The sequence below is a fragment of the Lissotriton vulgaris genome, unplaced genomic scaffold (assembly GCF_964263255.1).
Source record: "Lissotriton vulgaris unplaced genomic scaffold, aLisVul1.2 SCAFFOLD_1412, whole genome shotgun sequence".
NCBI classification, from domain to species: domain Eukaryota; kingdom Metazoa; phylum Chordata; class Amphibia; order Caudata; family Salamandridae; genus Lissotriton; species Lissotriton vulgaris.
The window spans coordinates 301,796-319,223 of record NW_028255290.1 but is presented as its reverse complement, the minus strand read 5'-3'; the positions used below and the strand labels follow the sequence as shown (position 1 = coordinate 319,223).

At 52.5% G+C, this 17,428-nt stretch overlaps 1 protein-coding gene across 1 annotated transcript in view; it reads right to left on the bottom strand.

The window, feature by feature from the left end:
• Positions 1-10,978, bottom strand: part of LOC147659181 (GTPase IMAP family member 4-like) — a 63,006-nt gene extending 52,028 nt beyond the window's left edge. The window contains exon 1 of the mRNA XM_086951917.1: positions 10,588-10,978. Coding sequence (XP_086808043.1) covers positions 10,588-10,776 — 189 coding nt within the window. The 5' untranslated portion in view covers positions 10,777-10,978. The remainder of the gene's footprint in view (positions 1-10,587) is intronic.
• Positions 10,979-17,428: the final 6,450 nt, after the last annotated feature.

The following is a 17,428-nucleotide window of genomic DNA, read 5'->3' as shown; positions in this document are numbered from 1 at the left end:
GAAATACTGACGTATCTGTAACTCCTTGCGACATGATGTGTCATACATTAAATATGACGCATCAGGTATGTCCCTAGGAGTGCGCCCTGAGAAGTGACGCATCGCTGCTTTCACGCAGCGATGCGTCATTTCTCATAAATGAGGCCCCATGTGAGTAAAAGTAGCTCCCTGATGTCTGCATTTAGGGCAGATGTCCATAGCATTAGGGTACATATGGTGATGGTAGTTAAATTGAGTATTTTCCACCCTGGAGTTAGTCGAAATAATTTTGGAGTGGGAAAGACATTGTTGCCATTGTTTATCCAACAGGGTAATAGACAGTTCGCCATTCCAATACGCTCACAGTGTAAGCAATGCAGGACGAACATCTAATCTAATGGAGGTGTTTATGGCTGTTATAGCTTGATGCCCGCTGCCATGTGTAAGCAGGGTGCGAAGTAACAGGTTCTACCCCGTCAGCATCCCAGGACTGCAGGGACAGGTGGGTCAGTAGGGCATGTAGTAAAAATTAGACCTGTGGCACCCCATACGTTTCCACAAGGCCCTCAAACATCAACAAATGTGTGTCAGTGAACATATCCCCTCACGTGTCCAACGCACTCTCCCTCGATGACCCCGACTCAGGACACCCAAGGCATGTGTACGTGCCAGGGAGCAATTCCAAGGGCAGACTAGGAGCGTTAAACCGGGGTTGGCCCTGGGGGTCACGTATCTAGCCCAGTGCCTCCTTGCTGAAGTCATTAATAGGTTGTCTAATTTATGTATGGCCATCTGAGCCCACGAAGCACCCCATATAAGTGATACCAGCAGGGATTCCAGGTCTTGGAAGAGTTTCTGGGGCAGGCGATAAGGGAGTACACATAAAAAATATAAGAGACGAGGAAGAACGAACATCTTGGATATTGCTACCGGGCCCATTGGAGACAAAGGAAGGCCCGTCCAAAATGGGAGGGTTGTGCGCGGCCGTGTGATAGCTTGACCCAGGCTCCCATCAACCGTATCCGATCCCAAATGGTAAATCTGTTCCCCAAAGTATTTAAAGGTGTTGAACGCCCACTTCAGCAGATTAAGCGGTGCTAGCTGTCTTTGCACTGGTGTCAATGGTGTCATTGGAAACGCCACTGATTTCTCCCAGTTAACCTCGAGGCCAGACAAGCCTGTGTGTTCATTTAAAAGAGCCATGATGGATTGTTTAATCCCAGCCTCACCGCAGAGAAAAATCAGCGCATCATTGGCATACAACAAGACAATGTGCCATCACTGATCGACCCTTATATTACACTCCCTTACCCGCAACCGCAACTTACATGCCAACGGCTCCATGGCCAGAGCAAAAAAGATCAGTGATAGGGGGCAGCCCAGTCACATTCACCTTGCTATTGATAGAAGCGGTGAGTAAGTGCGACCCGTTTTCACCCTAGCCTGAGGCCCACGGTATAATAGTCATATCCATTGTAGGAAGTGGGGACCCATGCCAAACCCTGTCAGGGTCGCCTCGAGGTAAGCCCAGCTTAAGGTGTCAAATGCCTTTTCTATATCCAGTGAGGCGATCCAAGGCTGTTCCCCCACCTGGCGCTCACTCCAGGAGTGTGAATAACTGTCGTAGATTCAGCCCTGTACTGCGGCTTGGAATAAAACCATTCTAGTCCTCATGGACCAGCAGAGGGACAGTGTCAAGTAGTCTGTTAGCCAGTAATTTCCCCAGGATCTTCTCATCGATGTTTAGCATTGACAGAGGACAATAAGAGGATATGAAGAGCGGCTTGGCCTGGTTTAGGTAAGATAACCAGTGTTGCCTTTCTCATAGTGTGCTGTAACTCACCCGTCACAAAGGCCTCAGCATACACCCTGGCCAGCCGAGGTGTTAACTGTGCAGAGAAGGTACGATAAAATTCTGCCAGCCACCCATCCATCCCCGGCGTCTTGCCCTCTGCCAACTGCTGGATGGCATCTGTGATCTCATCCAGCGCGATGGGCTGTTTCAGAGCATCTCGGTGGGTCGGGGTGATCTGTAGGAGCTGTACTCCCTCCAAGAATTCCCGAATGCAAACAGGGTCGTGCGGGGCCGGTGTTGCATACAACGTAGTGTAGTATTCATAAAAGGAGAGATTGATAGCAGTCTGTGTGTTTGCTAGGGCCCCAGCAATCGTGTAAATGGTGGTAATGGGAGGCTGGGAAGTGTCGGATCGGAGGAGCCATGCCAGGAGCTTCCCAACCTTGTCTTCCTCTTTGTGCCTACATGCCAAATACGTTCTGTAATCCAAAGCACACAGGTCAACCAACGCGTTCTTATACGCCAATCGAGCCAGGGCGAGGGAGGAGGCAAGCAGGGGATCAGTCGTAACACGCTGCTCATAACTCTGGATCGTGGACTCATGTGTGGCAAGAGCCGTAGTCAGGGATTTATGAGCCCCATATGTGGTGTTGATGGCATGGCTCCGCAGAACAGACAGAAAAGCGTCCCACTCTACCCCCACCGAAAGGGCAGTCCCCTCATTCTCCTCAAAGTAGGAGGTGATAGACTCCAATAGGATGGCCCGATAGGAGGAATCAACAAGTGCTGCCCCAGGCAAGCGTCAAGTCGGGATCGCAGTACGTTGAGTTCACCAGGTCAGGTTCAGATGTAAGGTGTATGATCTGAAAGCACGCGTGCTGAATACTCAGCATTGTAATGTTTAAGGCTGCGTGTTGCAGTCTAGTGTTTGCGCACGCAGACGTGCGCCAGCGCGGAACGTGGTACGTCACGTCCGCGCGTGATATAAAATAAAGGAGGCGTGGTCACGGAGTTAGTCCGGACCACGCGGAACGACTAATGCGGGTCCTGGGTCCTGTCTGTATCGCGCAGCGTCACCAGCACTGTGCATCTAATTACAAGGGCCCGACAATGGCAACGAGGGCTTAAAGTGCCCATGCTGTGCAAGGAGCGGCAGCCTCATCTACGCCGCTGGAGCGACCACGTGCTCCCCGACCTCCGCAGGCCACAACGTGGCTGCCGATGACAGAGCTACAGGCCCCGCACTTTCACACCGGCGCATGCCTGCCTCACCGCATTCTGCCCCACAGTGGAGACAACGTGGGAGTGAGCTGCTGGTGAACACGTGGCACACTACCCTTGTGCAGAAGGCATGCAGTATTCAACTGTGCTGAGGTAACTGCGCAAGGCTGTCCCAGGCTGTCCCGGAAGGCGGAGGCTGTCCCTGCGTCCCCCGCGCAATCCAGGAAGGCGCGCTCTGGGCACCAGCGCACTGCCCACTCCCAGCTGAAGATAGCTACGCCATTCCTCAGCTGCCTGATTAGAGATCCAGGCCAAGGAGGACCCCAAGTCTTGCGGCCCCCACCCCTACGTACCTGCGAAGCGGCGGCTGGTCATCCCACACCATCATGGCGACCATCCCGCCCATCGAACCTTTTGTGGATGATGGGGCCCCAGCGTCCTTGGCCCCACGGTGGAAAGACTGGGTGGAAAGGCTCCAGTTCTACTTTGAAGGGGCAGGTACGGCGAGAGAAAGGCGGAGGGCGCTTCTCCTACATCTTGGTGGGAAGGACATTTATCGGATCTACAAGACCCTGGTAGAGGCCACCCCCCACACCTATGTCACGTTTCTCAACGCGCTCAATGCCCATTTTGAGCCAATGCAGAGTAAAGACTACGAGCGTTTCATCTTCAGGCAGGCGCGACAGGAAGCGGAAGAATCCCTCGATGCATTTCATGGTCGTCTGAAGGAGCTGGCGAGCACGTGCGGATTCCGCAATGAACAAGAAGAAATTCGCGGCCAGATCATTCAAGGCTGTTACTCCTCCGACCTGAGGGTAAAGATCCTCCAAGAGGATGGCAAACCATTGGCGGACATTCTAAAGCTAGGCCGATCGAAAGAGTTATCCCAGGCGAGGGCGTCTCATATGGAAGCTGCACTCCACAGACCGATCAAGACGGAGCAAGTTCACGTGGCAGAGCACGTCAATGTGGTGCGGCCAAAGCAACGCCCGGCCGGGAGAGGAAGACAACTAGAACGCCGGAAAGAATGCGGATACTGTTGGGACACGCCACATAGGGCACAAGACTGCCCTGCGCGTGGGAGAAAATGTGGATCATGCGGGCGCATGAACCATTTCCCATCAGTGTGCAGGTCATCCAAACCCAGACCTGAAGCCACTCATGCCATAAGGGAGGACCCAGAGAGTGAGGACATGGACGACGACGCTCACAGCTATCCTTTACACTACGTGTTTGCCATAGACCAGCCGCTGAGGAAAAAACGGCGACTCCCGAAGTGCAGGTTAAAAGTACAGAACCAAGAGGTGAGAGCAATCATCGACACAGGGGCCTCGATCGAACTTATGGCGGCAAATGTCTACAATCAACTGCGAGACAAGCCGACTCTGAAAACAGCCAAGATCAGAGTTTTTGCTTATGGACAAAAAACGCCAATACCGTTAATAGGGTGCTTCCAAACAGAGATGCAGCATCAGGAGAAGAGGACGCCGTCAACCATCTACATCACCAAAGAAGGTAGCGGAATGCTACTTAGCGGCCAAACAGCTGAAGAACTTCACCTGATTTCCTTCGCCATGGCAGTATTGGAGGAGGAACTGGACACGATCCTTGAAGAATTTGAAGACGCCTTCAAGGGTATTGAATGTCTCCGTGGAAAAGAAGTGTCTCTACATATCGACAAATCCATCCAGCCAGTGGCCCTTCGTCATTGACGAATAGCATTTCACCTAAGAAAGAAGGTGGAACAAGAACTGGAGACTTTGGAAAGACAGGGGATAATCGAGAAGGTCAGTGGGCCCACCCCATGGGTGTCGCCGATTGTGGTGGTGCGGAAAACCAAAAAGCCAGGGCAGGTCCGCATCTGCGTCGACATGCGCCTGCCCAACGCAGCCGTGAAGAGGGAAAGACACCTGACACCCACCATAGATGACATCCTGGGAGAATTAAATGGAGCGAAATGGTTCTCCAAAATGGACCTGAGGTCAGGATATCACCAACTGTCCCTGCACCCGGACTCCAGGTACATCACCACTTTCTCCACCCACGTAGGACTCCGGCACTATCGAAGACTCAACTTTGGGATATCAAGTGCCGCCGAAGTCTTCCAAAATACGATCCGAGAAGTACTGAGCGGGATCACAGGAGTCCTAAATGTCAGCGACGATCTGCTGATATACACTGATACAGTGGAAGAACACCACCGGAGGCTCAGAAGCGTACTACAAAGAATTAAAGACTCAGACCTTACACTACATCGGGAGAAGTGTCAATTCCTACAGAACACCATTAGCTTCTTTGGATACACTTTCTCCGACAAGGGAGTGGCCCCCGACCCTGAAAAAGTGAGAGACGTGCGAGCAGCCCCAGCGCCGAACAACACGTCAGAAGTTCGGAATTTCCTCGGGATGGTGAATTTCTGCGGGCGGTTCATCCCAGACCTCTCCAATCTCACCAGGCCACTAAGGGAGCTCACAAAGTCTCTCACCCCATTGCAGTGGGGAGAAGAGCAGGAGCTGGCATTTTAGAGCACCAAGGCGGCCCTGTCAGCTAACACGACCCTGTACTACTTCGACCCCACCAAAGCAACCAATATAGCTGTAGACGCCAGCCCATTTGGACTCGGAGCGGTACTGACACAGAGCCACGGTGGTGATGACTGGGTGCCCATAGCCTACGCAAGCCTGTCACTTACGGAAACAGAAAAACGCTACTCACAAATTGAGAGGGAGGCCATCGCAATCCACTGGGCCTGCAGGCATTTCCATGTGTACGTCTACGGACATCCGTTCACTGTCTCCACCGATCACAAACCTCTGCTTCCTTTGTTCCGAGGATCAGTCTCTAAGCCTCACCCCAGAATCGAAAAGTGGATTCTACAACTCCAAGAATATGATTACAAGCTGGAATTTAAGCCCGGTGCGACTAACCCGGCCGACTACCTCTCCAGGCATCCCCGAGCGGCCACCACCCAGGAAAAGGAAGATGCCGAAGAGACGGAGGAATACGTGAAGATCATCCTGGAGCTATCACGACCACTGCCCATGAGCATCAACATGATTGTGGACACGACCCGAAATGAAATGATGAAGTTCTACAGCTAGTGATAATCGCCATGAGACAAAACGATTGGAGAACATTTCAGGCATCTCTAAGTCAGAGAACTCCCGAAGCCAAGCGCGCCCTGGAAACCATCCTCAAGGTGAAGGACGAACTGTCAGTGGACAGTCAAGGCTGCGTCCTCCGAGGACCAAGGATCGTGATGCCAGCAAGCCTGACACAACAGGTCACCGAAATAGCGCACCGTGCCCACCAGGGAGTGGTGACAATGAAGAGCAGACTCAGGGCCAAAGTATGGTTCCCAGGACTGGACACGAGAGTCGAGCAGATGGTCAAGGAGTGCCGCTGGTGCCAAGCGGCAGGTCCACCCGAACCACCACCCCCGGTGATCACCGAAGAGAACCCGGAAAGGCCCTGGGAGCAAGTGAGCGCTGACTTCGGGCATCTCCCGGATGGACGCTACATGCTCGTTGTCATTGACGACCTGACCAAGTATCCAGAAGTGGAGATAATAACATCACTTATGGCCAAGGAAGTAACAGCAAAATTCGAGAAACTCATCGCCACTCATGGCATTTTCGAACTGGTCAAGACCGACAACGGACCGCCGTTCCAAAGTCAAGAGTTTGCCTACTATCTCCAGGAGTGGGGGATTCAGCACAAGAAAATCACCCCCAGATGGGCTCAAGCTAACGGAGAGGCGGAGAGGTTCATGAGGACCCTCAATAAGGTAATTCGGATCGCCCATGCGGAGGAAGTACCTCTGGAGAAAGCCATTTATACGTTCCTGAGGGAATATCGGCTCACGCCCCATCGCACTACCACCGCCGCCCCGGGGCTGTCAGCCATGGGTAGAATAGTCCGAGACACCATTCCTCATCATCACACCTGGACCCCAACTGAAGCAAATCCCCGACAAACCCTGCTCAACAAAAAGCGCTCAAATGAGTTCGCCAGCTTCAGACGTCGAGCCAAGGAATCATACATCGGGGAAAGAGATCGAGTGTATGTGAGAGACCGATACCCCGGGAGCAAGTTCAGGCTCCCATTCGAACCCAGACCTTGGACAGTCACCCGCCGGACAGGTACGATTGTAACTGCTCAACGCGACGGAGAAACCGTCACCCGCAATGTGTCCTTCTTCAAGCGGGCCTCTGCCCCATCCGAAGACCTGTCCAGCCAGGAACCGGACAGAGCAACGCCAAGCCCGACAACACCTAACGCCAGTTCCCCGGCAAGCGGGTATGGTGGCACCGCGGAATGGTCTGTGGCGAGCCCGCCTGAGTCCGAGGGGCCCAGCACTGAAAGTCATCACCCCTCCAGAGATGGGCTGTCACCAACCCCAGCCCGACCAGATACCCCAAGGAGAATGCTGTTTCGAGGGGAGGCTGCAGGTTACGGGCTGAGGAGAAACCCAGCCTCCTCCTCACAGCTGGCGGACTTTGCTGTAGGCTGAGACTGTGGTCCCTGATCATCAGACTGGTAACAGGCCTGCCGGCCATTTTGTTTATTTCTTTTCACCTATCCTGATGAACCCAAACGATCCACCACAGACTATCGAATGCACTTATTTTGTTTTAATAAAGGTTGAAAGGAGTGTAATGTTTAAGGCTGCGTGTTGCAGTCTAGTGTTTGCGCACGCAGACGTGCGCCAGCGTGGACGTGGTACGTCACGTCCGCGCGTGCTATAAAATAAAGGAGGCGTGGTCACGGAGTTAGTCCGGACCACGCGGAACTAATGCGTGTCCTGGGTCCCGTCTGTATCGCGCAGCGTCACCAGTGCTGCGCATCTAATTACACGGGCCCGACAAGCATGTACCACATTGTGTAGAGCATTATCCGAGCAAAACATTATGTCGATCCGCGTATGCAAATCGTCTGTGGACGTGTTTGGAGTTGGGTGCTGGTTTTGTCTTGGAAGACAGTGGTTTTGTGCCCACTGAACTGTCCCTAGTGTCTCCGTCAAGTCCTGCATCTTTACGTAAGTTTTATGTGTTTTTTGTGTCTTCTTGATTATCTTGTCGAGTGTCTGTCCAAAGGGTATAGTTGTCTTTCCTAAGGTTTTAGGGTAGTTTTATTGGGCTTTATTGATCTAGAGTGGGGTTAAGTGTGTTTTGGGAGACGTTGGGTGTAGGTAGGGAGAGCAGGATGTCAGATTGGGTATTGGGGGGCTTCCTAAAGTTTCACAGTGTGTATCCTCTGTCAACAACTGTAGTTAGTGACACTATGTATTAAACACTACAGGATGGTGCCAAACATGTTTTACTAAAGCAAGGCTGCCAAGCTCAAACACACTCACACTTGCAGCGTTGTGCAAGTGTCCCTGTGTTGATGATAATGATTCATCATGTGCAGGAATGTGTTCTCTCCTGCAAATTCATGAAGTGCTGTATCCCTTTTTAGTGTGTTTTGCACAGTGCAGCATATTAGGATCGTGTTTAAGGATATATGTATATGAGTACTCACAATGTGCATGAAATGCCCATGTGAGCTGTGCAATGCAGCACACATGACAAAACACACAATCTGATGGTCTAACTTGTCTATCCTCGATGTGCAAAGATCTGAACATTTGTTAACAGGTCCCAATGTATGCCCAATGTATGTGCAGGATCACATGTATGCCACACTTTTAAAGATGCCACATTGCAATATGACATAGTTGTTGTTGTGTAATATCTATCGCAAAACCCATTCCAATTGGAACACTTGCCAACATGTTCTGTGTGTAAGTCTGCTTCATACACAATGAGGGATCAGACAACGTCAATTGTCTAAACACATCCTTGTGGAATATGCTAAGCACATATTGACCACCCAACGTCTAGAAACTGATGATGTGGCTGTAAACGTGGCTGTGTGAATGTGCCACTCAAGGAGTGTGTGCAAAATGATCACGTGTACCTGCAGGATTGTCATGTAGTCCACAGGACGGCTATGGTATGTCAGACAGGCAAAGCATATCGCCTCATATATGCAACATGAACGGAGATAGAACTGTCACAGGTATCCAATGGAAATCAGATGATTTTAGGCTCACGTTACACGGCTACTGCTAAATGACATTTCTTTTTGTCAGTCTGTACTGACTGATTCTGTCAATGAGGCCAGGATTTCAAAAGCAGCCGATACCTGTGGATTCCACAGTGTACATACTGCAGAGGAAACATGTGAGGGATGGGTATGACCAGACATGAAATCCCTGCACACACTGGCATGAGTAGCTGTCACTGACGATAAGTTCATTGGAGCACTAGTTGTCAGTAATAGGTGTGAGTATGAAGAGACAGTCTCATACGCAAGATGAGAGCTGGTGCACATGAGAAACTATTGTGAGTGGCAGTTTTATTTGGAAGTTCTTGATGACGCATTTGGGAGCCCTGTGAATACCGCCAGAGACTCCATTGAAAGGACGCCCAGAGTTTGAAGACCTCTGTAAAACCTCAGCATCTCACACATAAAAAATACATCTTAAAGTGACATGTGCCCTGTCTAGCATAGCTATGACGTCACATATTATATTATTCATGACGTGTTAAGTGACATCTTCAATTACTTCACTCGTGACATATTATATAACGTCATTGGTGTAATCACTGATGTACAATATGACATCGAGGGCGTTTCTCACTGCTTACTTCGTTTTTTTAAACTGGGGATGCTCGGGGGGCCTTGGTGCCCCTCACACAGGACGCCCCCACACCCCTACCCCCCGGTGGCTCAGCGAGTGGTCTCACCGGCTCCACCACCCTCAGCGGCTGCCTGTTGTTACTGAGGTTTCCTTGGGCACAGAACTTGTTACACTGAAGACAAAGGGTGTGGGTTCACAACAGGCCATAAAAAGTCACAGCCGCCCCCTGCCCCCTCGACCACCCACTCCAGTGCCCCCCCCCCCCCCCCGCTTGGTACTGAGTGGCAGGTGATAGTGGATGTGTCTTGTGTGTCACAAGCCACAGCGTGAAACCGGGCGCTGTGTCCCTTGCCACTTGTAGACAGTGGGTTGCAGCGCCTAGAGCTTGCACACTCTCATTCAAAGACATAATGCTATGGTGCCAAAGCGCTATGGGATTGGTACTGTGGCCTTCATGTTGTGTGGGACAATCTGGCAAAATTCCCCAAACTACTGAAGTTCACCAGTAATGTCACTACAACCATATCTTGTGTCCCTGTCAAAATTGCACACATTACGTCATTCATGACATATTTAATGACATGAGCTATGAACGCTGGGAGCGGTGTGGCGTAGTGGCTAGAGTGGCTGACTCTGGACCACGGGGCTCATCGTTCGATCACCATCGGCGACTCAGCTGAGTATCAAGTTGGTTTAATCGCTCCGACGGCCCCTAGCGCCTTGAAAAGCTATGGGAGTTATGTTCGCGCTTTACAAATATGAAGTTATTAACGTTGATTCGGAGCTGAAAACAGAAAAGATAAAAAGGGGGAAGAAAGGACGGAAACACGATGACAACGAGAGAAAGCACCAGCGCTTGGGCAACTGAACACAACTTAGAGCTTGACACAGTTTAACTCCTTACCTGGGAGGGCGGGTCATCCCCTTTCAGAGACTTGGGGGGTTGAGCTGGGATCTTACACATCAGGCAGAGGGGCTCTGAAACCCCCTCACTGAAGGCGCTCAGGCTCTCCCGGTGCCCCTCGCACAGATTGAACCAGACTCGGCTGTCGGGTGGCTCAGCGAGCTGTCTCACCAGCTCCACCATGGTCATCAGCTGCCTGTTGAATCTGAGGGTCTCCTGGGTACAGGTCTGTTTGCACCGGGGGCAGGGGGCGCCGGGCCCCGCTACGCTCCAGTGCCCAGTGATGCACGAGCCGCAGAAGCTGTGCCCGCACTCCGTGGTCACAGGGCCTTTATAAAACTCCCGACAGAGAGGGCAGGAGGCTTCATCCTTCAGACGCTGCAGAGGGTTCGCGGCCGCCATCCTGTCCACCGAAGGTGAGAATGAAGGGACCTTTCAATTGTATGGGAAGTTTATGGGGAACTGGTCCTGCTGCATTCCAGCCTCCGCACGCGCACCGGCACGCCCTCACACGTGCACGCGCCTCTGAAAGCTTCTCACGCAGACTAGTGACCCTGAGGGGCGGGTGAACGCAGCGCCCGCCTCTGCGCACAGCCCCCTAAATAAAAAAATAATATGCATCAAGATTCATCTTTGGAAGTGTAAAGAGCACCTACTTCACCAATTCTCTTTTAAGGTAGTTAGAGAGCATGAACTTCATTGAACAATGTTGTTACCAATATGACCAACTGGAGAAAAGCCCCCACAGCGAATCAGAATGGTCTTTGTTTAATTTGGAGCTCCTAAAGCCGCCGACATAGCGCAACATTTTTATGTTTAAAGTATTTTATTCATCATGACACACCAAGACAAATACACACCACCATGGAGCAACCTATTTCGGCCAGAGAACCCCAACCTTTTGCAAAAAGCTATGAAGCACAGTCCACATATGGTAGTTCGGCATGGCAATAGAAGGAGTGCATTGATCCAGGGTGACACAACATTTCAGTACAAACTCCCCCCAGCCCCAACTTCCAACTTCCCCAGCCCAACTCGTCCCCACCCTCCCCACCCGTCGTCCAGTGCACTATCTCCATCTAACGTGTACCTCAAGGCCACAGCTCACGGGGAGGTGAGTCTCGTACCAATTCACTGGTCAGGAGCTGCCGGGCTCGTAAGCCGCAGGAGGCGGAGATATCTGGGACAAGTAAGTTCTCTGAACTCCGTGAGCAGTAAAGAGTGGAAAGGTTGCCAGAGTTCATTAAATTGTGCTATATCCCCAGCCACCATGAGGGACAGTTTTTCCATACCCAGCACGTGCCACAATCTATGGAGCCAGCCTGTGATGTCGGGCGGTGTGACAGTGCGCCAGTGTATCAAAATGTTCTGGACCACGGAGCCTAGGGCGATCGCTATTTGCCTACCTTTACAGGACCTGAGGGGATACATTAAGCCATTTGGGAGTCCTAACGGGATATATGCAGGGAAGTGCGGGAGCTCAATACCAAAATGAGAGTCTATTTCATCCAGCACCTCCTTCCAATATGCGTCCAAAAGAGGGCAATTCCATAAAATGTGCGTAAGTGTGCCCCGATGTGCTAGCACCTTCCCAGACAGGGCTTTGTGTATCCTGGGTAGGCAGGGCTTTAGAGGAAGGTGACTGCAAGTGGCACCCCGGTGCTCACTATGCATAGGCCGGCTAGAACCAGTTCCAGGGGCACACCAGACCCTGACCTGGGGAAAGTCCGGCATGGGAGAGGGGTGTAACCACCCCCCTTCCTGGTCCCACCCATGAGCAGGACCTAGTCGCGTGCCAGCCCCTTTTCCTAGTATAAAGATAGGAGCGGGCCCCCTTCCAAATTAGATCATCTTTGAATCCTGAATCTACTTTCTGCGAAAGGAACTCAAGACTTCTTCTCAAGATTTCTCCCTTGTGACTAAGGAGTAGTCACCCTGCATCCGCAGGCACCATCCAAGCATCGCGGTCTGCTGTAAGTCTCTCCTCCGGATCAAGACTGCCCAGCTCGACGAGAACCGGCTTCCCTGGCACCTCTGAAGTCAACCTGCATCATCAGCCCAGCTGAGATTCGTGGGTGTGACGAGACCTCGAGGGACCGGCCATCTTCAGGACTGCACAACGCTTGCCCAGCACAACCGCCGAGGGATCCTCGAGTGAGTGCTTTGGGGTCCGAGAAGCCCCAACCCTGAGCAGCTCCAGCACCGAAGTCCAGCCCCCCAGCATCCACCAGATCTGCGTGGGGCCCTTCTGCTCTTTGCTGCTCACTGCGTTGTCCGGCTACTTGCCTGCTGGCTTGTGGCCCTCTTGACGACGCCCAATGACGACAACACCACTGGTCTGGTTGCTCCAGACTGGCCCTTGCTGCCCTCCAAAAGAGGAGCACCCCGGACCCTCCTGGTCCACTCCAGACGCCATTTTAAGTCCACCGCGTGGGCTTGCATTTGCCAAGACTTGTTGCCCCAATCCTGGGTCCAGCGACGTCGACAGTAGCGACCTTCGTGGGACAGCTCGCACCTCCATCCTGGTCGCCGACAACGCCTCCTGGTCCGTGAGACTGCAGAGCCCAGCGTCGCCCACTCACCTGGTAGAGGTGACTCCATCCGGTGCCATCCTGGTGCCCATCTGATCACTGACTAGTGATTCAGGACTTGGTCCCCTCTGCTTACAGGTGTCCTCCATCTTCGATCCAGGCTTGGATCCATCCGAATCTCTTCACTGGTCGCCTGCCAGCAACTTCTTCTTTCAGGCTCCAAAGACTGCAACAAGGATTCCCGACGTCTTTTCAGACCTATGCAGCCGCAGCCCCTGGGCTAGGTGAACTCAGCATTTCGGTGCTCCAGCATAGCTTTGCTATCCAAGGGTCCAGATCCTTTTTCGTTTCAGCTCTACCTAGTCGGATTCGTCCGATAACACTAACTTTGTAATTTCTAGCAACCATAGACTTTGTCCCGCATCCCGCGTGAGAGTGCACACTCTGCACCCGATCCTCCTAGGCCTCCTGCTAGTAATCTGAAGGTTCAGTAGTCCAGTCCTAGCGATCCTAAAGTCTATTAGAGTAGTACTTACCTGCTAGTAATTTCGCATTCCACTTTTAGAGTATATGGTTTTTCGTGCCCCTCGGGCATTTGTGTAAATTGTGCAACTTTGCGTATTTACCTAAGAGCTTTGTATTGTGCTTAGCACCATGTCCTCATAAAGAGTCCAGGGTTGTTGTGTTCTAAATAAATATCCTTTTATTTTCATAACAACTTGTGTGGTGTCCTTTCACTTGGTGTTCAAGGGGTATATGTGATGGTAAAACAGCTGGCTTAACACGCCCTCTAGAGTTTAGCCTAAAGACTGCTCTTGTCCATGCTACTAGGATAGCTGGTCTACGGTTGACTTACAACCAATCATCAATAAGGGTTGTTTGGACTGACACAAAGTGCTCACTTGAATAGTGAACATTATATATCAGGCCAACTTCTCACAGAGAGCCCAATGTCGGGCTTGCATATAGCGGTGTCTCTCGGTCTCGGGGAGAGAGAATTCCTGACGGAACTGCGTAAATGGGACGACCCCCTCCGGGCCATACATATGGCGTAGAGCTCTACACCCCACCTGCCTCCAATGCGTAAAGGCCCCTTTCTCCATTATGGGGGTAAAGTCCGGATTGTCTACTAATGGTGAGAGCGGCGACGGAAAGGAGGTGAGATCATACTTAAGGCAAGTAGCGTCCCAGACCCGCAAAGGCACCCTGGTGATAAAGGACGCGTACAGATTCTTAGGTCGGTGTGACCGGCGCAGGAACGGTATCTCCTGTAGAGGCCTACCTGCCACCGCCTGATCCTGAAAAAGCCAATGCTTATCTGACTCCCATCGGCTCCATTCTATGAGATACCGCAGTTGTGTTGCCTTAAAGTATTTACGAAAGTCGGGGATGCCCAGACCTCCTGCCTCAGGAGACAGAAGTGAGAGGGCCCTGCGCATCCTGGGTTTTTTCCCTTGCCAAATGAAGCGCGCCACCTCTGACTGCAGCTGCGGGATCCACCCGGCTGGTGGCTGGAGCGGCAAAGCCCTGAATAAGTAAAGAACCTGCGGTAAGATCATCATCTTAATGGCAGCAATCCTTCCTAACCAAGAGAGGGTGCCACGGTTCCAGCGACCCAGTTCTTCTCTGATCTTCGCCCCCAGGGCCGAGTAGTTAGCCGAAACCATAGCCGGTAACGTGGGCGCTATCTTGATCCCCAGATATGGGATCGCCTCCGATGACCAGAGCATGGGGAATCTATTCTGTAGGGATGTCCTAGTGGCCGGTTCTAGGGAGACATCCAAAGCTACCGACTTCCCCATGTTCATCTTAAAGCCGGAGACTGCCCCAAAGGAGGCCAGCTCCTCCACACAAGCCGGCAAGGCTGTCCGGGGTGCAGCTAACGTGAAGATGACATCATCAGCGTAGAGGCTGATCGCATGCGTAAAGCCACCTATCCGTATCCCTTCCACAGCCGGGTTGACACGAACCCGTTGGGCAAACGGCTCCATGTATAAAGCAAAGAGCAAGGGTGAGAGTGGGCAACCTTGCCTAGTGCCCCTCTCAATGTTGAAAGCCGTAGAAGTGTATCCATTCACGCGGACCACAGCTGTCGGCTCTTTGTAGCAGTTGAGGACCATGGAGCGGAATTTCTCCCCTATGCCCGCCTTCACCAAGACCTGTTCCAGGAAGGGCCAATGCACTCGGTCGAACGCCTTCTCTGCGTCCACCGCCAGCACCATCCTCTCCTCAGGAATCCGGGAGGCCTTCTCCAGCAAGTCGACCACCCGCTTTGTGTTGTCGACCGTCTGCCTCCCTGGGACAAAGCCCGCCTGATCAGGGTCAATTAGACCGGGTAAGTGAGGCGCCAGTCGACTGGCCAAGATCCCGGTGTAGAGCTTCAAGTCCACGTTCAAAAGGGATATCGGTCTATAGGACCCACAGTACTTCGGATCCTTCCCCGGCTTAGGGATGACCGTGATGGAGGCTCGCAGGAGCTCAGACGGGATGGCACCAGGTTCCGCAAATGAGTTAAAAAGGCGAGTGAGGACCGGGGCTAGCGATGTGCAAAATGTTTTTTAAAAAAGAGCGGAGTAGCCGTCCGGACCCGGTGCTTTGCCATGTCTAAGTCTGGCAATGGCCGACACCACCTCTTCTACTCTAATATCCCTATTTAGGTGTTCCGCCTGCAAGGGGTCCAGGGACGGCAGGGTGACCGAATCCAAATAAGAGGTCGTGGCTGCTTCGTCCGGTGGATCACCGGCGTAAAGGTTGGCGTAAAACCCCCGGAACACGGCTGAGATACGATCATCCTCCGTCTCTACTCTCCCCGCGGTGTGGGAGATCTCCTTTACTAGCTGGCTCTGACGTGCAACACGGATCCTAATGGCCAGCAGCTTGCCACAATGGTCTCCCCCTGTATAAAATGCATGGCGCAGCCGGAGAGCCGCCTACTCTGCCCGATCCATATCCAGGGCTGCCAGAAGCTTCCTTGCCTCTTTGAGCTGTCGCCAAATCCTTGGCGCCCCCGTCCTGCGGTGGATAAACTCCAGCTCCCGGACCCTATCGGTAAGCTCATCCCTCTTGACCCTTCGTTCCTTGTTTTCAGCTGCGGAGTTCACCGATAATTCCCCCCTGAGGACAGCCTTCAGAGCTGCCCACTGTGTAGCCTGGGTGGTGTCGGTGTTAGCATTGTGGGCCAGATAGTCACGGAGCACCTCTTCAATACGGTCTACCACCACCTTCCTATGTAGCAGAGTGTCCCGAAGGCGCCATGTCCTTGAAGGACGAGTAGCAGGGGGCAGACACAACGAGGCTTCGACTGGTGCATCGTCCGATAAGGATAATATCCCCATGTCCGCTGTCGAGACCAATGCCTGCACTGGCGATGTAACCAAAAGATGGTCAAGCCTCGCATAGGTCTTGTGTGCGGGGGAATAATACGAGTAATCCCTGTCTTTGGGGTGCATATGACGCCAAAGGTCCATGAGATCTACCTCTGCAAGCCGGGCCTTACAACAGGCCGAAAATTCTCCGACCTGCGGAGAGCGCTGTGCCGATCTATCCATGGCAGAGTCGAAGACCATATTAAAGTCTCCTCCGAGGATAATATGTCTGTCTGGCGAGGCAGTGATATCCTTCACAGCTAACTGCAGGAAACGGTCCTGCCTATCGTTGGGGCTGTAGAGGGAGCCGATCGTGAACGTGAGTCCTCCTACCCTGAACCTATGCGCCAGCAACCTGCCCTTCTGCTCAGTGAACTTGTGGAGATGTTCCCCCTTAAAGTGTCTGGCAACCAGAATCGCCACCCCTGCTGTCTTGGTTGTGCAAGAGGAGAAGAATTGGAGTGGAAATTTATGGGAGCGCAGCCTATGTGTGTCTTGAGGTAGCAAGTGTGTTTCCTGAAGGAGGCATATGTCCGCGTGAGTATTCTCCAGTAGGGAGAGCACTGCCCGCCGTTTGACGGGGTTATTCAGACCCCGAACATTCAGGGTCATAACCTTAAAAGTGTGAGGAGGCATAATGGATGGAGTGTGCGGAAGCGTGGTCACTCTGTGCGGAAGCCGCGGAAGGCGAGAGCACCCACCCTAGCTTCAGTAGCAAAACGGCGGACAGAGAATAATATATGGGCATGCAACCCTCCTTACCAGGTAACCCACTGTGTGTGGCTGACACCAACGCGTCCGTGTGCTGCGCAGGGCACTGGTCAACCCATCCCCTCTTCTCCACATGCGCACCCCGTCCCCTCCCGGCCAAAACAAGGTAAAGAAAGGCAGCTAAAGCAACAAGTACCTGCATGGTGCACTGGGCGACCCCTTCCCCCTCACCCA